At 36.1% G+C, this 25170-nt stretch overlaps 2 protein-coding genes across 2 annotated transcripts in view; one reads left to right on the top strand and one right to left on the bottom strand.

Annotated features, from left to right (window-relative positions):
- Positions 1-2662: 2662 nt before the first annotated feature.
- Positions 2663-14760, bottom strand: LOC101900899 (protein rolling stone). The gene is made up of 5 exons (XM_059125131.1): positions 14249-14760; positions 8124-8346; positions 3435-3554; positions 3164-3347; positions 2663-3091 (listed from the first exon to the last, which is right to left on the bottom strand). The coding sequence occupies exons 1-5, from the start codon at positions 14348-14350 to the stop codon at positions 2767-2769; spliced, it is 954 nt and encodes a 317-aa protein (XP_058981114.1). The 5' UTR covers positions 14351-14760; the 3' UTR covers positions 2663-2766.
- Positions 14761-14826: 66 nt separating this feature from the next.
- The window catches only part of LOC101887493 (protein rolling stone), a 76271-nt gene continuing 65927 nt past the window's right edge, over positions 14827-25170 (top strand). Inside the window, exons 1-2 of the mRNA XM_059125134.1 lie at positions 14827-14923; positions 17770-17907. The gene's annotated coding sequence lies outside the window, so the exon portion shown is untranslated. The remainder of the gene's footprint in view (positions 14924-17769; positions 17908-25170) is intronic.

Raw genomic sequence — 25170 nt, 5'->3', positions numbered from 1 at the left:
ACAGATCATTATATTGTTTACAAGCCTACAAAAGCATTTTGATGAGAATTTTCCAGAAAAAAATTATTCGTGGTGGAATTCAAGCATGTGATGGTGGACTTCTTTATATTTGGCACCACAAGTGGCTATCGTTCAGCACTCCAGCATTTAAATCTTTTGTGTCTCATACCATCGCTCGTTATCGTGATACTGGTAGCGTAGCCCGACATCAAGGAAGTGGACGGAAGAAAACAGCAACATCAGCAGAAATGGTTCGAAAAGTAAAGAAGCGACTTGATCGCGGGTTTCGAGCCATTTTTCGGCCACTGCGAAAAATGGCTCGGTTCGTGAGCTGAACATATCCCAATATTCCATTCGGCAAATATTGAAAATGAGTTCGGTGTACAGCCATTGAAATTCCAAAAAGTGCAAGAACTTACACCGCAACTGAAAGAAAATAGACTCAAATAGCTAAAGAGTTGCTTCGCTTGACCGAAAGTGGTGACCTGCCGAATTTCATTTGCTCCGATGAGAAAACATTCGTTCTCCAGCAGTTTGTAAACAAACAAAATGATCGTCTTTACTTGCCAAAGAGGTCAGCGGAAAATGTGCACCTTCGGTTGGCCACCGGAACTCAAGCGCCAGCCATGGTGGTGGTGTGGCCCGCCATAACAGCCAATGGTCGCTCTCCGTTCGTACTAATCGGCCGTGTCATCAGAATAAATGCCGAATATTATCGCGGAAATATTCGGGAGGGTGTATTAAAGCTTTGGGCACGCAAAATTTTGGCCGCAGACTTTGAACATTCCAACAGAACTCAGCACCATCGCACTCATCACGCGCCACCCAAGAATAGTTACAAAATAAGGTTCCTCGCTTCATTTCCAACGCACAATGGCCACCAAAATCTCTGGATACCAATCCGTTGGACTTTTGTGTCTGGAGTATTTTGGAAAGCAAGGTTGGCACTAAAAAATAACAAAATGTCGATCACTTCAAGCAAGCACTTCGCCGGGAATGGGCCAAAATACCGCAGAGCAACATTCGGGCAGCTTGTGACGGTTTCATTAGCCGTTTGAAGGGCATAATTCGTGCCAAAGGTGACCAAATATGAATAAATCTAAACTTAAAGAAAAAAATGCAAAAATTATGGCGTTTGACTTGGCTGCAGTTTTTTTTTATCTCACCCTGTATTTTCGTTCGGATATGTGTTCGAGAAAACTTATAGTAACATTTGATGCTATTTCCGACATTTGTTGCTTTCATTCAATAAAATTTAAAGAGAAATGTAAAGATTATGGCGTTTGACTTTGTTGCAGTTTTTTTACCTCACCCTGTATTTTCATTCGGATATGTGTTCGATTTCGAATATATGTTTCGATTTTCAATATTGTTATCTGTATGAGATGAAGTATGAAGATGGAATACTTCTGTCGACTATATGTGGTACCTCTAGCAGGTTTTAATATTTTCTAAAAATTATCACATATCTCATATAAAGTGAAGGAAGCAACCGGAATATTCCAAACGTGGCACGTCGATATATTTCTACCATATTTATTAAGGTCCGACATGAAATGGACAGTATTGGCCCATTCCTTCGGATTCTAGTCCATAGAGGGTTAACAATTTGAATAATCTCAACAGAAGTCCAAATATATTTAAATAATCGAACATTGGCTGAAGGTATACGGGTTGCCCATGTTCGTCGGACCTTTACGCCCTTTCTGCCCATTCCAATCGACGAGGCTTGTCCGCAGGCAACATTCTTTGCGTCAATTGAATTTTGGACGGGAACAAATGCAAATCAATGCGAATAATCCGTTGTAAAGAGGACCGAGCCATTCCCAACTGCTGAGAACGGCGTTTTTGGGATGTTCTTGGGGACCTCTCAACACTGGCTCGTACGGCAGCCATATTCTCGGCCGATCGCCTTGGTCGACTTTTATATGGCCTCTTCGGATTAGAAAGAGCTTTACCAGTCGAAAATTTTTCGTATAAACGCTTAATGGTGTTCTTAGAAGGCGCACTTCTTACATTTTTTTTTCACAATTGACTTCTTCTGTTGAGTGTAAATTTCGACTATTTCAGAGCGCTCTCGTGGCGTGTATTTGTTCATGGTAAAAATCTGCTTGGACTGACGCTTCAAACGTGGTATGTCATTAAGCGATGTGACATCTCTGTCAAAAGTTATGGCGTTGCCAGATGGGTCCGTCGAATATGGACAACCCTGTACACCTGTCGGCCATAGCGACTAATACGTGTTAACTTGTTTTTTGCTTTCTATGAAAGTGTCAAAGGGATATTAGACAAATATTTTCAATTTATTTTTTTAAACTCGTTTGCATAATTTTTATTTCAATTTTTCTTCATAATATTACATATACGAATTTTATACAAATTTGTTGCTACTTAGACTAATTAAAATTAATAATTAATTTAAATTTAAAAATAAATTGAATCAACAATAAATTTTCCCCTGAGACTAACTAAAGACGATGATACTAAGGTACAGACAATGACTAAAAAATGATGACAACTTATTTCACTAAAACTTAAAACGTCTCAATATTTTAACACCAACATACACAGATATACTAAATTTAAAAAAAATAAATTTTCAATAAATACACAGTACAAATAATAATAATGCTAAAATATTATTTATAAAACAAAAATCGTAAGAGTTCTTATACGGCTAAGTATTTTCCAAAAATTATTAATTTAATGGAAATCGACTAAAATAAATTAAGTTATTTTAATTTTTTTTGTTTAATAATTATATTCTCATTTCTTGTGTATATTTTCAGAACTCTGCGAAAAGGCTGGATTCGTTTTACCCTCAAAATCGCCCAGGACCATAGAAATGCCCGAGGCAGAATGTTTAATACCGGTGCCGGCTTTCTTTTTCGTAATGGGGGGAGGTGGTGTTGTTGTGGGCAGTATAAACGAGGCCTTGTTAATGCGCCGATACAACAGCGTCCTCAGTTTGTAGATTGTGAACAGCAGCATATAGATAACACAGGAGAGGAGGAGAACTGCAACCACTGTCAGTGTGGCATTGACCGGTGTGGCCCAATCCACTACATGGTAAATATATGGTTTGCCTTTTCTGTAAAAGAAAATTAAATATATATATTTTTTAAAATTCTTGCAGGTAAGATATCCAGAACATTGTACATACATATTGTGACCCCCACTCAGCTGATATATGGCCGAGAATATGGCATAAATAATACCGAATAGTACCGGTAAAAACATGTGCAGCAACCTCAGCGGATGGGCCACAATCAGCAGATCCACAAACATACAAATAGAGTTGAAGACATGGGTCAAAATGTTAGTGGCATTTAGGTTACTTTCGTTCACTACGCAAGAGAGAGGAAAGGGGAAAGAGAGAACAAGATATGTGTGAGTGGGATATACGGTACAAAATTATAAGGGGAGAATCTTACCATCATATAGCAGAGTCCAGTAAATAATTGATATAACAATTGAGACGACCAGCGCTGTTATGTGTAGACCCCAATAGATGCGGAATGGACTTGTTAAGGATTCCAAATTTAACAGTTTATCTGAAAGGGAAGGAAATTAAGGGAAATGTCAATTAATATATTTTACGAGATATATAAATAGAATATTTTCGTTGGATAAAAGACCTCTCAAAAATCTTTAACAGCATATGACCTTAGAGAGGACGCCTGCAAATAGAACTTCTTACAGAGTTGTGATCAAGATTAAATTACTTCCAGACACCTTCAAAATACAGAAGACCTTTAAGAGCTTTCCCATAGACTAAAGACATTCTTTCAGGCTTCAACAGGCAGAACCCTTTATATAGGAATAATATATATAGAAGGTCTAATTGTGGCCTTTAATAACACTATGCAACAGAATTTAATTTTTGCCAAAATGAAAGGGACAAAACTCATACATAGAGAGTATATTAAGAGAGAGAGAGTATATTAAGAGTATATTATTATTATTATATTATTAGAGAGTATATTAAGTTCGTCATTCCGTTTGTAATTCCGTTGTATATATATTCTTGATCAGCGTAAAATTCTAAGACGATTTAGGCCTGTACGTCCGTCCGTCTGTTGTAATCACGCTAGAGTCAAAACGAATTAAGATAGGAAGCTGACATTCTGCACAAATCAGTCTTTTGTGTGCTGGCAAGACAAGTTCGAAGATGGGCTATATCCTCCACGAATTTTAGCCCATATAACAGTTACCCCTCCGATATTCGGTATTTTGATGACTTTAGGCACATTTTTAATGGAATTGTCTGAAATTCTACACAAGGGGTTATTTGTAGGTACTGCAAGAGAGCTGTCTATATAGGTCCACGACCGTTAAAAATTTTGTTAAAATTTTAAAAATACCGAATGTAACCTTTATATTAGGGTCTTTACGACCACGTGGACCTGCATAGGCAACTTTTGTCATAAGCTATTACAATTTAAAAAATCTAATGTAGCTAAAATCATCAAAATAGCGAATGTAGGTAGGTACCATGGGGTTATACCAAAACGTGGACCCGCACAGAAATTTTTTTTCATAGACTGTAGTATCCATTAAGAACTTCAAATAACAAAATTTGAAACAATTAAGTAAAATTATCAAAATACGAAGACTTGGACCTGCACAGACAATTTTCTGTCATAGGCTGTAGTATCCATTACGAACTAAAAATACCAAATTTGAAACAATTCTCGTACCGTTATATGGGGGCTATATCAAAACGTGGACCTACATGGCCTATTTACGAACTTAACCTGCCTACACGTGTGCAAAATTTTAGCCTTCTATCTCAATTCCTCTCTATCCCTATCCCCCATATACGGTACCTCCCGATATTTGGTATTTCTATGATTGCAGCTACATTTTTCCATAGAATTGTCTAAAAATCCACACAAAAATCCTTCTGAGTACTCTGTCCATATAGGTCCATCATATCGTATAAAGTTTGAAGCTCAAAATGAGTACTACAATCTATGCCAGAAAAATTTCTATGCAGGTCCACGTCTTCGTATAGCCCACATATAAATTTTATTCTAGACCGGTAAACTAGCCGCCTAGATCTTTCGTTTTAACTCCTTTAGACTACTTTTTGTGGGATTATGTTAAAGCTCATGTCAATACAGACGAGCCCGCTTCCTTTAACGCATAGGAAGATAACATTACAGCATTTATTTCTGGAATGCCGGCCCAAACATTGGAAGAGTATACCAAAATTGGACTTAGCAGATAGAACATTTGAGACGTAGTCACGGTTAACATTGGCATGAAATTACTTTCATTATAACCTCAGTCATATGGCTAGAGAGGGTATATATCGTTTTACTTAGGCCGTACTTTGGCCGTGCCTAATCGAAATAACGGTTTTAGACCTTAGGTCTCTTTGGACCAATTCCCATTCAGGATGTTTGGAGTTGAGCTACGATGTCCGTCTGTCTGATTTGCACGATAACTCTCGAAGGGAGTATCCGATTCGTTCCAAACTTGGTACATCGTAATATTGTTATCAAACTTAGATCGAGTTCGGATATGGGCAAAATGGATCCCCTCCTTCTGGGTACCTCCCCCACAAAATATAAACATTTTCAAAGAAAATAATTAACTGCACAGAAAGAGAAAGGATAATCCGATTTTGCTGCAACTTTGCAAATCCTAATATTTGCATCAGTGCTAGGTCAGGTGTAAAAATGAACAATATCGGTGCGCTCCAACAAGTACCTCTACCACAAAGGATCAAAATATTGAATAATTATGACTCATATAAAATGTGATGTAAAGCCGGATTCCATTCAGACTTGGCGCATCTCAATATTTTCCTCAACACAAGATCTGTTAGAAAGATGGTAGAGTTTCGATCATTCCTTCTGATACCTCCCCCCAAAGGTTCAATGTTTTTTATAACCAAAACGATCATAAAATCCGAAATAAGTATCCTGTTCTCTCCAAATTACACACATCACAATATTTTTATTCACCCAAGATCTGGTGAAAATATGGAATACATCGGTCCACTCCTTCTGATACCTCCCCCTCGAAGTTCACAATTTTAAATATTCGTGAAGCTCTTAAAACACGAATTAACATCCGATTCCATTCAGAATTGATACATCTCAATATTTTCCTCAACACAAGATCTGTTAAAAAGATGGTAGAGTTTCGACCATTCCTTCTGATACCTCTCCCCCACAAAGGGTCAATGTTTTTTTATAACAAAAACGATCATAAAATTCGAAATAAGTATCCCTTTCTCTTCAAATTACACACATCCCAATATTTTTATTAACCCAAGGTCTGGTGAAAATATGAAATATATCGGTCCAATCCTTCTGATACCTCCCCCTCGAAGTTCAAAACTTTAAATATTCATGAAGCTCTTAAAACACGAATTAACATCCGATTCTATTTAGACTTGGCACATCTCAATATTTCTATCAGCACAAGATCTGTTATAAAGATGGTGCAGATCGGATCATTCCTACTGGGAACTCCCCCACAAAGGGTCAAAGTTTTGAATAACCAAAACGATTATTTTACACAGTTCCATAATTTTTTTAACCCAAGGTCTGGTTTGAAGATGGAATGTATCGGTCAACACCTTCTGGTACCTCCCCCATAAAGGGTCAACGTTTTTATACCATATTAATTTTGTCATGTCAGACCCAACAAAGTATATATATTCTTGATCAGCGTAAAATTCTAAGACGATTTAGCCATGTCCGTCTGCCTGTCTGTTGTAATCACGCTATCTTTCGAACAAATTGAGATAGAAGGATAAATTTTTGCAGACGTGTATATTTTGCCAGTAGGCAGGTTAAGTTCGTAAATGGGCCATGTAGGTCCAAATTATCATATAGCCCCCATATAACGGTACCCCCCGATATTCGGTATTTTGATGATTTTAGCGACATTATTTACCGGAATCGTTTCAAATTTGGTATTCGAAGTTCGTAATGGATTCTACATGTAGGTCCACGTCTTCATATAGCCCCCATATAACGGTACCCCCGATATTCGGTATTTTGAATCATTCCAAATTTGGTATTTGAAGTTTGTAATAGATACTGCAGCATAAAACAGAAAATGGGCCATGTAGGTCCACGTCTTCGTATAGTCCCCATATATTATTATTTTTTTTTTTTTTGGAAATTGCCAAATTGGTACCAAATGGTGGAGGGTATTAAAAGTTCGGCCCGGCCGAACTTACAGCTTTTTTACTTGTTAATATTTATGAAGCTCATAAAATGCGAAATTAACATCCGATGAAATTCAGACATGGTACATCTCAATATTTCCATTAACACTATATCTGTAATAAAGATGGTAGAGATCACACCATTTTCCAGGTAATTCCCCAACATTGGAAGTAAGCATTCAATTCTCTTCAAATTTCCTCTCCCGCAAAGGGTCACAATTTTCAATACTTTTATCAGTCATAGCTTGATATCTGATTAACCAGATGTCTGATATGAATATGTAATTTATCGGAATTTATGATTTCGCATAAAATTGGAGATGAATGTTCGGTTTCCTTCAAGTTTCGCACTTACAAATTTTTTAATCTGTATTAGATGACGTATGAAAGTGGAATACTTCGGTCCGCTATATCTGTATCCTCACGCATATTTCCACATTTTCCAAAAATTTGCACATAGCTCATATAAAGTATAGGAAGTAGTCGATATAGTTCAATTCTGGCACTTTGTAATGTTTATATCAGTCTTAGGTCAGACACGAATTGGACAATATTTTACAACAGTTTCAGAACGTCCCCCATAAAGGGGTCAAAAGTTTAAATAATCATAACTCAAAGCTGGGGTATACATCTGTCGGCAAAACCGACTGGTATTATTTTAATTGTTTTTTTGTATATTTTAATACAAAAATTAATTTTTTGCGATCTGGGCTCCCCAAATTGGGTCCGAAATCTATTTCTATGAATGTCCCAGAATTTATTTATATAATACTTATGCTATAAACATTATAATTTACTACTATTAAATATTATGAGAAGCGCCTAAAAGTATACCATCAAAATGTTAAAGTTGAACATTGAAAAAGTCACTTTACCTATGACTTCAACATTATATGTCTAAAATAGATGATAATTTATTTTTCTCACTCACCTGCATAATCAGGACGATAGTGCCATATGAGCACCAATATGGCGGCATAGACATTTGTCAGCATGCACAGCAGAATGCCCCAGTTGGTCATGTAGATGAAATACAAACCAAAGCTGGCATTGTGATAATGGTCGATCATGGAATCGATGACAACGGCAATAAAGAAGCCAGCCAGAAATAGGCGATAGATTAGATAAAGGATGCTCTTGGTGCGATTTTGCCACTGAAAAGAGATGGAGAGTGAGAAAAGAGAAAAATTAATTTTGGATTGGGTTTTTACAATTAAATATGGATTTGGTTCATTGACCCACTTCCGCTTGCATTGAAATTGAATTTTTGATATATTCGATTAAAGGTGCCTCAGGAACGTCAACCCCTTTGATGAAATTGGCTCTCAAGGTGAAGCAATGACATGAAATGTTAATAATGTTAACAAAACCCCCAACCCCTTCTTACCTTCGTCCAACTAAGTAAATCTAGGTTCTTTAAACAAAGAACAGTTGGGGACACAAAAAATTGGTGCGTGTTAAAAAAAGGCTGAAATCTTGAGAGAGAGGAGAAACCCACTTTTTGTGGGTTACCTAAACATACCCCCTTCTCAGGCAATAACTGAGGGCCACACTGCATTTGATGGGAGTTTGAACATGTTGTTGAATGTTTTTTCTTTGCGTTGTTGTTTTTTGTTTTTTAATTTACCAATTAATAACCAATTTTGTATTGGACACTTGCCCAAAAGTACCTGTAAGTTGTACGGTTTTTTAGTAATCCCCTTCCCTCCATCCTTCAACTTTTGGCATTCAACTACTGGGTATTTGAATTGTGCATAAATTTTTAATAAGTTTGAATTTGATGTTGGTTTTGTAGTATTCTGTGTTTTTTTTTTTTTTTTTTTTTGCTTTTATACCTTGAACCCATTTTGGGAAATTGTATTTGTTTTAATTGACCTGGCTGGGTTATAAAACCCAAAGAGGTCACAACGAGATTCTAGAACAGAAAACATACCCCACAACTAAGATAAACAGAAGCATTGGAGGACAGTTGATGAAAAATAAACTAAACAATGTTGAGCAACTAAAATTGGAATTTTTGTTTACACACCTGCTTGGAGAATCGCAATTTAAGCAGTCATAACCCATTTTATGTTTAGATTGCTCACCTCACACTAACTTCGTTGGAATAATGCGATTATGTGACAACAATGGCGTAGTTTCGAGCAAACCACCTGTTCAACTAAATGGTTTCAAGAATTAAAAACAAAAATTAAATTTAAATTGAAAAATATTGAATGCGAAGTAGATCTAAACCAACTCGATAACGGAAATACCACCAGATGGGCTTAAAATTTGAAATTTCAATCATTCGTTTTTATCTCTAAACCTGACCTAATTTTTTGTTATACCCTACACAATACATAGTAGGGGGGGTATATTGAGTTCGTCTATATATAGATTCATATCCCCCATATAATGATACCTCCCGATATTCGGTATTTTAATGATTTTGAAAATCCACACAAGGAGTTCTATATAGGTATCTCCCAATATTCGGCATTTTAATGATTTTAGCCACATTTTTCCAATGGAATTGTCTCAAAATCCACACAAGGGATTCATTCTTAGTACTTTACCCCCCGGAAGAGAATTGCCTATATAGGTCCACGATATCTGATATTCCCCATATAACGGTACCTCCCGATATTCGGTATTTTGATGATTTTAGCCAAATTTTTCCAATGGAATTGCCCAAAATCAACACAAGGAGTTCCTTCTTAGTACTTTACCCCTGGAAGAGAATTGCCTATATAGGTCCACAATATCGTATATCCCCCATAAACGGTACCTCCCGATATTCGGTATTTTTATGATTTTGGCCACATTTTTCCAATGGAATTGTCTCAAAATGCACACAAGGTGTTCCTTCTTAGTACTTTACCCCCTGGAAGAGAATTGCATAAATAGGTCCACGATATCGTATACCCCCAATAAACGGTACCTCCCGATGATTTTAGCCAAATTTTTTCAATGGAAATGTCTGAAAATCCACACAAGGTGTTCCTTCTTAGTACTTTACCCCCTGGAAGAGAATTGCATAAATAGGTCCACGATATCGTATACCCCCAATAAACGGTACCTCCCGATGATTTTAGCCAAATTTTTTCAATGGAAATGTCTGAAAATCCACACAAGGTGTTCCTTCTTAGTACTTTACCCCCTGGAAGAGAATTGCCTATATAGGTCCACGATATCGTATAGCACCCATATATCGCTACCTCCGATATTCGGAATTTTGATGATTTTAGCAACATTTTTGACCGGAATTTTTTCAAATTTCGTATTTGAAGTTCGTAATGAATACTACAACCTATGCCAAAAATTGTCTATACAGGTCCACGTCTTTGTATGGCCTCCCTTTACTCCCGGTATTTTGATGATATTAGCGACACTATTCAACGGAATTGTTAAAAATGGCATATTTGAAGTTCGAAGTCGACGCTACAGCTTATGGCAAGAAATTTCTTATGCAGGTCCACGCCTTCGAAAATCCCCATATAACGATTTACATTTAAGTGATATTTTTCGACGATTTTTTTGATATTATTCAAGATCCTTCAAAATGGTGGAGGGTATTAAAAGTTCGGTCCGGCCGAACTTACATGCTTTTTTACTTGCTAATTCCAAAACTTGTATGATTTCTTAAATGCCAATATTTTCACCTGGATTTTTGAAAAAAATATTAAAAAAAATTTCGGCTGTGGATTTTGGGGTCGAATCTTTCAAAATATCAAAAATCATAGGTCTACATTCCATTTTTTTGTGAGGAAGAAAGGTATCCTTGGTTTTGTTTAAGGATTTGAAAAGAACGTAAATGTTTCTATCTCCCACCAACGTGGGACATTTGGATAGTAGGTGTCCAATCGTCTCATCTCTTCATCTTTACACAGACTACACTAGTTAGGAACACTGTTATCCACCGAACACTCAGTATCAGATATCTGATACTGTCAGTCAGTATGCCTTAGATCAGACCTACAATTATTAGATCAGACCTACAAATCGGTAAAAGAGAGCTTCATCTTTTTCTCGAGTTTACCGGCCAGATGGTCTTTTTGAAGCAGCTGTCCTAATAGCTTATTGGCGGTTTAACAGTCTCATCAAACCCTTAATCAATCTACTAATTCCTCGACCAACTTCATTCCTTATTCCACACTAGGTTGTTATGTTCCGGAACAAATTTAAGTATCTGTAGACAAATTTAGCAGCACGTATTTCAATGAAGACTTTTTTTGCATTGATTAGTGGCTCTCGATTTAAAGGCCCTATGACTTGATAGCTTTAAGGACCGCCTGACTATCCACATACACTGGTCACTGGTCCTGTTATGTTATTAAAAAATTATCATACCATTTCGGCTGCCTTGCAAGAATCTCCGCCTGAAAACAGGCCTTCAAGAAACTCGCTCGAATTTGTTGAAAGAGACAAACTCACTTGAATTTAAGTGAGGGCACTTCTTGATGTCGCTCGAATATGAGTGACATTTTCCTCGATTTTGAGTGGGAGTAAAATTCCTTAAAAATCGAACAGATTCTACTTTTGCCGAGCACTCTTTTAGTTTTTGTTATACCCTTGATGTATTTATATTTATATGTATTTTTCTGTACAATTTCTCCTCTTCCCTTCCCTCTTCACCCCATCTTCCCGACTACCTCACCCCTCTTCTACAGTGTACACAGCAACATCAAAACAAAATGTTGCACGTTTTTTAATTTGTTCCTTTTGTATTTAGATTTGAGCGAATTTCCAAGTCCAGTAATTATACCCTACACCACAAGGTGGTCAGGGTATTATGTCTTTGTGCATTTGTTTGTAACATGAAGAAGGAAGCGAGATAGACCCATAGTTACTTTTGAGGATCTCCATAGAATCACTTTCTTAATTGATTTATGCATGTCAGCCCGTCCGTCCGTCCGTCTGTCCATGTATTCTTGTGAACAAAATGAAGGTCGCATTTATTATCCGATTGAGATGAAATTTTCCAAACAACATTTGCTTGGCCCAAGGACGAACGATATTGAAATTGGAGATAATCGGTCAAAATTTAGATATAGCTCCTATATATATCTTCATCCGATTTGATTTTTATTGTGCACCAAACGTATAATATCAGCCCGAATAGTATGGAATTTTGCACATACAACCAAATTAGGCCTGAAAATAAGTATGCCAAATTTGATCGAAATCGGTTCAGATATAACTATAGCTCCCATATATATTGTTCATCCGATTTGTCATTTTTGTCCTCCGCTGCCGTAATATGCACTCTGTAACAACAATATTTGGGGAAATATATAAAATGCAGCTCAGAAATACCTTTGCTAAATTTTATCGAGATCGGTTCAGATTTGGCTATAGCTCCCATATATAACTTCCTCCGATTTACCTTTTATTGTACACCAAACGTCTAATATTTGCCCAAATGGGATGGAATTTGGCACATACGACCGAATTTAGTCTAGAAGGTAGTATGCCAAATATGGTGAAGATCGGTTCAGATAAAGTTATAGCTCCCATATATATTGTTCATCCGATTTATTGTATTTGTTACCCACAGCCGTAATATGCACTCCGTAACAACGATATTCAGGAAAATATATCAAATACAGCTCAGAAATATCTTTGCCAAATTTTATGGAGATCTGTTCAGATTTGGATATAGCTCCTATATATATCAAATGGGCCATGCTGTACCTCTTTTACCCCCTCATCTAACTCCTGTATCATTATGGACCCAACCTATACAGAGGTTGCATCTTTCTTTAGGTTAAACTTAGAAGCAGAACCAGGTTGAGAAGAATCAGAACGGACACAGCGGAAGTAACTGCTACAGCGAGAATAACACGCAGACACAAAAAGTACGGCGGACAGACTTTTAGACATGCAAGCACCAGCGGCCATAAGGAGAGGAGGGGGACGAAAGATGGAACTACAGGCATGTGCAAATATTCACACTTGATGAGCTACACTGGGACCTCGATTTAAAGAAGTCTTGAGAAATTTAGATAAGGGTACAAATTGGAAGACCCATTCAAGGTTTTTAAATTTCGAAGAACTTTCGGAGGATTTTTAATGGATAAAGGACTTTTCTTGTTCATCCTGTAGATAGAATAACTTTTGAAAGGTGTTCTGTAGATAGGGACTTTCTTCTAAAGATAGACGACTATTCAAAGGATGATGATGATGGACGATTCTTCCATGGTCTTTTGCAAATTTAAGACCCTTTAGAGGTCTTCCATAGACTGAAGACCCTTCAAGGGTTTTTTAGCGATAAAAAACACCCTTTAGGGGTCTTCTAAAACTAGAAAATTTTAAGAGGTCTTCCTCGACAAACGATACTTTATGGGTTCCCATTGAGGGATTTAAGACATTTTGAGGAACCTTCTACAGATAGAAGGGCGTTCAGGGGGTCTTCCATAGACAGAAGAGCCTTTATGAACTCTCTATAGGTAGAAGCTCCTTGAGGGGTTTCCATAGATTGAATACCTTTTGAAGAGACTTCTTCATATAGAAGACCCTTTAGAGGTCTTCTCTATATAGATTTCTCTTGGTGGATCTCCTGTACATAGAAGACTTTTCGAGGGGTCTTCTGTAGATTGGAGACCCTTTGAATGTCCTTCCATAGATAGAGGTCCCTCTAAATGGTATTATATAAATAAAGGACCCTTCAAGGGCCTTCAATGGAAAAAAGGACCTGCAGGAGCCTCCAATAGATAGAAATACTTTGAGGGTGTCTCCGGGTATCTTCTATAAATAGAAGACTCTTTGAACGGTCTTCTATGGGTAGTAGAACCTTTGAAGGGTCTTCTATAGATAGTAGACCCTTTGAAGGGTCTTCTACGGATAATATAACCTTTATAAACCCGCAAAAGCTGATTCAAGATCTACGTTTAGCCTTCTTTAACTCACTTTGTACTTATTGAAGTCTGCCTTATAGGCGTTCCTATGTCAGCGGATTTGCTTACAAATTAGGGCAGAAATTTCAAAAATATCGAAAATCGGTTGTGTTGTATGAGGACTATATGAAAAAGTGGACCCAGGTTGGATTATTGAAAACATTTTCCCTGCACTTACCTGCGATTTGACAAAATCATCTGGCGGTGTGTGTTCGAAGCCACATTTTTCCCGGCGAAACTCTTTTTTAACCGGATGAACAATATCTTTGATGGCCTTCATGGTTTGAACTGATTCGCAACTTGGCAATAATTTTTCGAACTTCAATAATCGACGTGTTATTTGTAATTTGATTTTTTTTTTAATTGTTTGATCGCAATTATAATTTCAAAATCCCGATGGCAAAGAGATCACCAGTTACTGTAGTCTGGTACTGATGTTGTTGCTGTTTGGCTGTAGTTTCTGCGATTTGTACTGCTGCGGATATTGTTGTAGTTGTTGATGTTCTATCGATATTTGTTTTTTTTTTTCTGTTTCCAATTCAATGTTCAAGCGAGGTTCGCAGCCAGCTGCCCGCGTTAATGGTGCATGCAATTATTGTTACAACAACAACTACAATATGACATCATGTCAACAACAATGATATGGGGGAGGAGGGGTGCATGTGAATGCAAAAAATTCATAAAAAAGGGCTGAAATGAAAATAGAAACATGGTTAGAAAATAAGTTAATAGAAATAGAAAAAATGAAATCTTAATATTGGCGTGTTTAAATTAAATTGTCATCCGAACGCAAATCCAATAATTAGACATGGGGCGATTACCATGTAAAATGACTTAACTCACAATTAGCAAGGTAAATGAAGTCAATATGCGGAAAGCTATAAAAAATTGCTTTCAAATTTATTTAAAAATTGACCTTTATAGGTCTTAGTTCAGCTTAAAACAATTATTTAAAAATCCACGCTTATAGGTCGGACTTTAGCTTAAAAATTTTATTTAAAAATCCACGCTTATAGGTCGGACTTTAGCTTAAAAATTTTATTTAAAAAATCCGTGCTTATAAACCTGAGCGTAGCTTAGAAAATTATTAAAAAAATACACTCTCCAAAAGCGTAATTTGGGCTTGAAAGTATAAAAAAAAACCACATACAAGGAGAATAAACCGGGTCTAAAAAGTTATTTAAAAAATCACCACTTGAAGACCAAACTCCGGACATGAAATGTTATTTTAAAAACTCCACGCTTAAAGGGCATGAAAGGGCCTTGAAAAATAATTTTCAGAAACTACGCTATAGGACTGAGTCAGGGCTTGAACATTTATTTAAGTAATCCACTTTTGAAGGGCGGAATTTCAGCTTAAGGCGAGTAACTGGGAAATTTATTAAAAATGCATGTTTAAAGGACCGTTCGTGGACTTTAAAAATAATTTTAAACAAGTTAAAAAGTATCAGTCGGTATTGCCGCCAGATACATACCCTCAGCCTATGTTCGATTATTTAAATATATTTTGACTTGTGTTAACATTATTCAAACATTTGACCCTATATGGAGCAGGTCCCGAAGGAATGGTCTAATATTGACTTGGGAATGGGCCAATATCTACCATTTCCTATCGGATCCAAAAATGTGATATAAATATTGCGAATTATGTGCCAAGTCTAATCGGATGGAATCGGATGTTATTTTAGCGTTATATGAGCTTCATGGGTACTCAAATGTATTCCCCCTTCACATCAAACCATGGGTTAATACAAATATTAGGATGTGTGAAATTTGAAGACAATCGGACTTTTACATCACATTTAATGAGATTGTAATTATTCAAAATTTTGACCATTTGTGGGGGGAGGTACTTGATCGAGTGGACCGATATTGTCCATTTTCGCACCTGACGTAGCACTGACAAAAATATTAGGATTTGCAAAGTTGGAGCAAATTCGGATTATCCCTTCTCTTTCTGTGCAAAAAAATATATTTTTTGAAAATGTCGACCTTTTGTGGGGGAGGTATATGAAGGAGTGGACCGATATTGCCCATCTCCGAACCCGATCTAAGTTTGACAAAAATATTACGATGTACCCAATTTGGACCAAATCGGATACTCCCTTCGAGAGTTATCGTGCGCACCAGCCAGACAGACGGACGGACGTACATCGCTAGATCGACTCCAAATGTTCTGAAACGGATTTGGTCCGAAGAGACCTAGGGTCTTAAACCGTTATTTCGACTAGGCACGTTTTGGCCGTACCAAATGATATATACCCTCTGTAGCCATATGGCTGAGGGTATAAAAATCCTATAAAATCCTGGGGGACGGAGACTAAGACACCAAAAAAATATGGGAAAATCCAGCAGATTATGGAATTAGAGCTGAAAATAGAAGACACGTGAATCGGCGTTTTGTCACAAGGTTTTTTTTTTCAATTTTTCAGAAAATGGTTAAAAGCTCTATTAAAATTGAAATGTAGCAAGTCAAAATATTCTACCGATTTATTTTCTATAATATTCTACCAGGAGTTCAAATGTTTGGGGGGGGGGGTGTGGGTGGCGACTATATGATATTCTACACCACTAGGCATATTTAGTAGAGCTCCCGTAACAAAATAAATTAATTGAAGTAGATTATACATGTGAGTGAAGATAAAAACGTTTTTAATTACCGAAGACTTTCAGTTGTATAACAGTTCAAAAACGTTTATGTATATGAGCGGAAAATAAAAACGATTTTCAACGTGTTAGACTTTTAATCTTTACCATTTGTTTGATTTACGAAAAACTATTTTTGTTATCCCCTAGTATCCTAGTATAAAAGACTAATACTGAAATAAACACAGAAATTGAAAATACATTATTTAAATTGTCAATGTTGAAGAATTATGATTATAAACATTTTTTGCATTACATTTATTGCAAAGAAGATTTTGTTGAGAAAATCGTTAAAATGGTTCCGAATATACATTGACCTAAGCATTTCATTGTAGATATTTTAAGAAAAAAATTTATCGTCGAAAAATTTTGAAAGGACAAATTATGTTTTGGCCTGTAACTCAGGATCAAAAAAGGATACGTGTATATGGAAGGTATCGTTAGAAAGGTGATTCCTTCTACTTTCCGAATATGTATTGATCTAAGCATTTCATTGTATAAATTTTGAGAAAAAATTATCATCGAAAAATACGATTTAAAGGACGTAATATGTTTTGGTGATTCCTTCTACTTTCCGAATATTGCGTTTTAAAAATTCGCAATATTGGACACAGCCTAGCTTCAAAAAATTATGTAAAAAACGCAATTGTTGTCAAAAAATTGTTTAAAAATTTATCCATCCATGATTACAAAAATCAGATTTGTTTAAGCTAACCAAAACACCAACGCATTAAGGCCTTTTATTGACCTCCTCTCCCACATCTAGCCAAGTAGCAAAGCTCCTCAAAAATCCCAAATATTGTAATCATCAAACCCACCATCACTCAGACATCCCGCACACATGTAAGTTACTTACTTACATACCAATCTCCATTGGCATAATAGTACATATCTCCAACATTTTAGCCCGAGGTATAACAACAATCATCAATTATGATATCGTTCCCCCCACATCTCCTTTCCCTTCGTCTGTACAATGACTTTTAAAATTGAATATTATTTTTGTTGTATTTTTTATTTTTTGTTTGTTTTTTTTTTATGACGATGACAAAGCTATTCAGAAGATAAAACACACCAATTTAAAGTCGATTGAGTCTGGGCTTTAGTTGGTCGCCACACAATGGATGTATGTATGGATGTACTCAGACTATCTGATGTTTATCAGAATATCATAAACAAACAAATGCCAAGGTAATTGAACTTGTCATTATTATTATGTTATTATTGTTGTTCATCATTACAGTGGTTGTAGAATTTTAGGCAACAATATTAAATTTTCAATTTATATATGTTTTAAAAAAAAAAATATTCTTAAAAACAATGTCTTTGGCTTTCAAGTGGTTTTCCACCAAATACTCGTTTTTGAATTTAAAACTTTGAAAAAATTGTTTTTAAAAATGACTCGTTCAGGCACAAACATTCCCTGAAGGCTATGTTTCAAACATTAAAATTTATGGCTCTAAAGTGCTTTAGAAAATATTCTTCAAATGTCCTAGTTTGAGATCGACTATATTCTTCACTATATGATAATTTTTGGAAAATATTGAATTGTATACCAGATATAGTGGACTAAGGTATTTCACTTCATCTAAAACTGATAAAAATATTAGGATGCACAAAATTCAAAGAAAGTCGGACAGTTATTTCCAATTTTATGCGAATATTTGTAAATCAAAATTTTAACTTTTTTTGGGGGGAGATACCAGAAGGTATAAATTCCATATTCCGATCAGATCTCTGGTGGAGTGAAATATTTAGATATACCAAGTTTCAAAATAATTGCTGACTTATTTCGGAAGTTATGAGAGATATGAGTATTGAAAATTGTGACCCTTTGTGGTGGAGAAGGGGTGGGGCGATATCTATCCTCTTCAAGCCAGATGTTGGGTTGGAAGAGATATTGGAATGTGTGAATATTGAAGAGAATCGGATGCTTATTTCAAATTATGTGAGAAAATTAATTTTTCAAAAATTTCACCCGTTGTGAGGGAAATAGTGGAAGAAGTAGTCCGATATTCCATTTTTACACCAAATATTAAAATATTTGAAAGTGCTTCATGGAAATTCACAATTTTGACCCATTGTGAGGAGTTAACAGGAGATTCCGAATTGTGAAATCCGTTCAATCAGTTTTTTCTGTACCAGATGCTGTGTAAGTAGAAATATGGAAAAGTAAGTACGAAATTTGAACCCATTTCGACTCTTGATTCATATTTTATAAGTGTTACTAGCAAGTACCCAATACTTCGTCAGCGAAAAGTCCACCTTAAAATTTTAGATTCGTTCCAACAGTTCGTGTTGGGCCTTTTTAGAACTCAAAAATGTTCAATTTGGTTAAAAAAAAAAATTTTTGGTGAAAACTTCATAAATTTTTCTAAATTTTTGGACTTTTAAGATTTCTATAAATTATTCAAATTTTTCTTTTTTTTGGAAGGAATAATAGGAAAAAAAAAGTTAACAACCCTTTACACCAAAAACTCTTAAAAATCGTTCATTCTGAAGTTTGCCGAGGAGGATAATGGTCCCACATTCAATTTTTCGGTTCAAAACTATTTGAACATCTCCATATTTAAAACTCAGAGACCAACAGTGACCTCAATATTAAATTTCAGGATTTCAGCTCTATTCTTTCACCCAATACCAAATTAAGTACTATTTTGTACTTTTCCCACAATTAAGTACGCATTTCCCAAAACACATCCATATATCAATCCCAAATGCCAAGAGAGACCTGAATATCAAAATTTCAGGATTTCAGCTCTATCCCTGCAGCCAATTCTCAATTTACTACCACTTAGTACTTTTCGAACGATTGTAGTACACATTTCCGAAATCACCTTCAAATCTTAAACACAGACACCAACAGTGACTTCCGCGTCAAATTTCAGGATTACAGATCTATCCCTTCACCCGATACCAACTAAAGTAGCATCTATTACTGTTTGAACAAACATAGTTCGCATTTTCAAAATAATCGTCCTATCTCATCCTTAGATACCAACAATGACCTAAATACAAACTTCAGTGTTTCAGCTGTTGAGTAACATTTAATAAAATTATGGTACGCATATCTAAAATTTCAGGATTTCAGGTTCTTGACCCAATAGCAAATTTAGTACTATTTTTACAATTATAGTACACATTTCCATAATTACCCCCTATATCTCAATACCAGATACCAACAGAGACCTCAATTTCCAGTTTTATCCCTTCAGACAGTACCACATTTAGTACTTTTCGTACAAATATATGACGCGTTTCCGAACCTCCGCCAAATCTTAAACACAACCTAAATATCATATTACTAAATTTTAAATTTCTATCCCTTCACCCAATACCGAATAAAGTACCATTTAGTACTTTTCGACAACTATAGTACACATTTCCGAAACCAATTCCATATGTTCAGGCTAAACATGAACAGCGACCATTATACCAATTTTTAGATTTCAAGCACTATCTGTTCACCCAATACCAAATTGTACAAAATAGAGTATTATTTAGTACCTTCGTGAACTGGTTGTACACATTTCCAAAACTACCTCTATATCACAACCTACCAAAAACAGGGACTGCGAAAAAAACAAACAAAAAGTCCGGCTTCATCCGTTAACCCTAAATCAAATTTAGTACCCCCTTTAGTACAGTTCGCACACTTAGCACACAATTCCAAAACCACCTTCATATATCAAACTTACTTTCCAACCCCGATTCTCAAAACAAAGTGTTTAGCTCTATCCCCTCACGTAGTACAAAATGGTACCATTTTAGAAATTAAGTACCATTTGAGAACTTTTCGTAACCTTAAAGTTCGAATTTTCAAAAACCCTTTGGCACATCTATCCCGCACTCCATCAGTGTCTGTTATTTCAAATTTCTTTTACATTTTAGTACTTTTTGTACCCTTTTAGTACGAATCTCAAGAACCCAATCTTATCACAGGCCTACACACCAAGAATAACCCTCAATTCGAAGATTCTAGCTTCAGCCGTTTCGTCGGGTGTTGATTCTCATTCAGTTATTTTACTACTCTTTTGAATATACATAGAGTTTATTATTCTAAATTTTGATCCTTCGTGGGGGAGATACCGCAAAATCCCATCTTCCCACCAAATCTTGTGTTTTTCGATGTGCGAAGTTTGAACAGAATCGGATGCTTATTTCGGATTTTATGAGCATTATGGTTAGTTAAAGTTTTGACCCGTTGTGGGGAAGATACCAGAGGGAGTTCTATCCGTTTGTCATACCAGATCTTAAGTTGAACGAAATATTGCGATTTTTAAAAATTTGAAGACAATCGGAATCTTATTTCACATTTTATGAGAGTTATAATTGTTCAAAAAGTTGACCCGATTCGTTGTGGTAGGTACTTAATGGAGTGGGCCAATATTGTCCATTTTGGCACCTGACCTAGAACTGGTAAAAATATTGGGGGTTTGCAATGTTTAAAAAAATGAATGATTTTTTCTCTTTCTATGAGGAACATTATTTTTTTTTTTTGAAAATGTTGACCTTTTGTGGGAGAGGTACCAGAAGGAATGGACCGATATTGACCATCTCTGAACACCATCTAGGTTTGATAATAATATTACGATGCACGAAGTTTGGACCTTCGAGAGTTATCGTGCGCACAAGCCAAAACGGACAGGGGCATCGACTCCAAATGTCTTGAAGTTGATATAGCCCAGGCTCTAAACCTATTATTTCGCTGAGGCACATTTTCGGCTTTTCGAATGACTCTGTAGCCATATGGCTGAGGGTATAAAAATCCTGTGTGTTCCTAGATATCTTCGTTTGGTTCTTTTAAAAAGCAAAGTTTAGCGTCCTTCTGGTCCTTCAAATAATAATTATCAAAAATTACCGTCTTTAAAAAATATCGCAAAATGTAATTTTATTCAAATTCCAATTTCCTAATCATTTCTCTCCAACTATTGTTATGCTGAAAACTAATTTCAATTTTCAGCACTTTTAATTCTAAATTCAAATCAGGCGATTTGGATTTCCGTAGTATATTAAAGCGTGTCATAATTTAATCCGCCAAAGAGTTTGCTGCTAATTAATAAAACGATTTTTTGCTCAATTTTATTTGGCACCTCATTTGCATACATAATTTTTTTTTTGTAGAAAATCGAAAAGGGTGGATTTTGGTTAAAAAGCTATCGTTTTGTTGCTGTTAACCATTCGGTTTTGAGACATTTTCACTTTCATTACGAATTTATTCAAATGTCATGGGGCATGTCAAATGAAAGCGGTGCCGCATCTGTGGATGCGACTCAAATCTGTGATAAATATGGAATTTGAATTTAATGTTTTAAGATTTTTGGAGAAATTCCAAAAATATGCGCAGAGGTGGAAAAACCCGCTGAGCTAAAAATGGGTGGAGTGAAATTGAATTTGGTAATGAAAAAGATTAAGGAAATATGTTGGTAAAACATTTTGAAGACAATAAAAAACTGCAACCTACTTCAGACTGCTGTCATTTCTAAGCCACTCGTCCGACAGCTGTTAAAATTATTCCAGTGACAGCTCATTATGTTGTTTACAAGCGTACAAAAGCATTTTGGTGAGAATTTTCCAGAAATAGAAGTTATTCGTGATGGAATTCAAGCGTGATAGTGTGATTTCTTTATATTTGACTGGACACAACCACAAGTGGCTATCGTTAGAGCACTCCAGCATTTAAATGTGAATATATCCTGGTATCGTAGCCCGACGTCAAGGAAGTGGACGGAGGAAAACAGCAACATCAGCAGAAATGATTTGAAAAGTAAAGAAGCGACATGATCGAGACCCGCGTCGCAGTAAGCTGAACATATCGCAATATTACATTCGGCAAATTTTTGAAAAATGAGCTCGGGGTAAAGCCAATGAAATTCAAAAAAATGCAAGAACTTACACCGCAACAAAAAGAAAATAGACTCAAAAGAGCTAAAGACTTGCTTCGCTCGGCCGAAAGTGGTGAACTGCCGAATTTGTTTTTTTCTGATGAGAATACATTCGTCGTCCAGCTGTTTGTAAACAAAAAAAAAATGATACTTTACTTGCCCAAGAGGTCAGCTGAAAATGTGCACCTTCGGTTGGCCAACAGAACTCAAGCGGCGGCTATGGTGGTGGTGTGGGCCGCCATAACAGCCGATGGTCGTATTAATCAACCGTGACATCAGAATAAATGCCGAATATTATTGCGAAAATATTCTGCAGGGTGTATTAAAGCCTTGGGCACGCAAACATTTTGGCCGCAGACCTTGGACATTCCAACAGGACTCAGCACCGAGCCATCGCCCTCAGCACGCGCCACCCAAGAATGGTTACAAAATGAGGTTCCTCGCTTCATTTCCAGCGCAGAATGGCCACCAAAATCTCCGGATACCAATCCTTTGGACTCCGGATACCAATCCGTTGGACTCCAGATACCAATCCGTTGGATCCGAGTGCCTGGAGTATTTTGGAAAGCAAAAGGTTGGCACTAAATAATACCAAAGTGTCGATCACCTCAAGCCAGCGCTTCGCCGGGAATGGGCCAAAGTACTGCAGAGCAAAATTCGGGCAGCGTGTGACGGTTTCATTGGCCGTTTGAAGGCCATAATTCGTGCCAAAGGTGACCAAAATACCGCAGAACAACATTCGGGCAGCGTGTACGGTTTCAATGGCCGTTTAAAGGCCATAATTCGTGCCAAAGATGACCAATTCGAACAAATCTAAACTTATTCTAAAATTTGATGCTATTTCCGACATTTTTGCTTTTATTCAATAAAATTAAAAAACAAAAAAAAAAACAAGTTAAAAAGCAGTAAGTTCGGCCGGACCGAACTTTGAATAACCTCCACCATTTGGAACGAATTTAAAAAATTTCAAAAAATAAAATCCTTAATTTTTTTTTTTTAATTATACGACATAGACCTACATAGGCATTGTTTGTCAAAAGCCATTACCAAATTGTTTTGTCATAAGCCATTCAAATTCGAAACTTGATATAAACGGTGAATAATGCAGCTAAAATCATCAAAATATCGTATATAGGGAGGTACCGTTATATCGGAACATAGACAATTTTCTGTCACAGACTGTAGCATCCATTACGAACTTCAAATACGACATCTCAAACAATTTCGGTGGGTTTCGTACCTAAACTCGTCAAAATACCGAGTATAGGGAGGTATTGATATATGGGGCCTATACGAAGACCTGGACCAGCATAGACAATTTTCTGTCACAGACTGTAGTTCCCATTACGAACTTCAAATACCAAATTTGAAACAATTCCGGTGAGTAATGTCGCTAAAATCATCAAAATACCGAATATAGGGAGGTACCGTTATATGGGGGCTATACGAAGACGTGGACCTGCATAGACAATTTTCTGTCACAGACTGTAGTTCCCATTACGAACTCTAAATACGTAATTTGAAACGATTCCGGTACACAATGTCGCTAAAATCATCAAAATACCGAATATCGGGGGGTACCGTTATATGGGGGCTATATGAAGACGTGGACTTACATGGCTCATTTTTTGTCTTAGGATGTAGTATCCATTATGAACTTTAAATACCAAATTTCCAACAATTCCGGTGAATAATGTCGCTAAAATAATCAAAATACTGAATGTCGGGAGGTAGTGTTATATGGGGGCTATATGAAAACGTGGACCTACATGGCCCATTTACGAACTTAAACTGCCTACTGGTAAAATATACATGTCTGCAAAATTTTAGCCTTCTATATCAATTTGTTCGAAAAATAGCGTGATTACAACAGACAGAGAGACGGACAGACAGAGAGACGGACATCGCTAAATCGATTTAGAATTTTACGCTGATCAAGAATATATATACTTTGTTGGGTCTGACATGAGTATTTCGAGGAGTTACAAACGGAATGACAAAGTTAATATACCCTCCATAGTATGGTGGAGGGTATAAAAATGTAAAAATTATGGCGTTTGATTTTATTTTTTTTTATCTCACCCTGTAAAATAAGCAAATTCCAAAGGTATGGTCAAATGAATCAAATTCCTTGGGTCGATGATAATTTAGATATGAAATATTTTAAAGAGAAAATTCCAAAATAAATTGCGAAATAATTTTCATTTTTTGGAATTCCCATTTTTTGTTTGTTTTTTTTTTCCAAATTATTTTCAAACTGTCTTAAGAAAACAAAAAATGAAAAAGTGGAACACATTATTATCTAACTTTAGCTATTTATAAAAAAACAGCAGTTTCCAAACCTTACTCAATTTTAAAAATATTTCCCATCATAAAACCCCGCGATATAGAAATGTAATCAAGATGTTGTTAAGATATGCTAATGCAAACAATTATTTACATATGTCTATCCGGAGGTTGAAATGTCTTGTTGCTTTCAAAAAAAACGGTCTTCACAATGGTTTTGATTGTCTCCAACAAAAAATTACTCATAATACCGTTGATTTCAAACAAAAATCATTCATGCCCA

This window comes from Musca domestica, unplaced genomic scaffold (assembly GCF_030504385.1).
Source record: "Musca domestica strain aabys unplaced genomic scaffold, Musca_domestica.polishedcontigs.V.1.1 32, whole genome shotgun sequence".
NCBI classification, from domain to species: domain Eukaryota; kingdom Metazoa; phylum Arthropoda; class Insecta; order Diptera; family Muscidae; genus Musca; species Musca domestica.
Note: the sequence above shows the minus strand (reverse complement) of the source record. Positions and strands in the feature narration are given on the sequence as shown.

Excerpts from the sequence above, each read along its gene's own strand:
- LOC101900899 (XM_059125131.1), bottom strand. The coding sequence starts at position 14,350 with ATGAAGGCCATCAAAGATATTGTTCATCCGGTTAAAAAAGAGTTTCGC. Across the intron at positions 3,555-8,123 it reads CTATCGTCCTGATTATGCAG|ATAAACTGTTAAATTTGGAA; the intron begins GTGAGTGAGAAA and ends CTTCCCTTTCAG. Across the intron at positions 3,348-3,434 it reads CTGGACTCTGCTATATGATG|TGAACGAAAGTAACCTAAAT; the intron begins GTAAGATTCTCC and ends TCTCTTGCGTAG.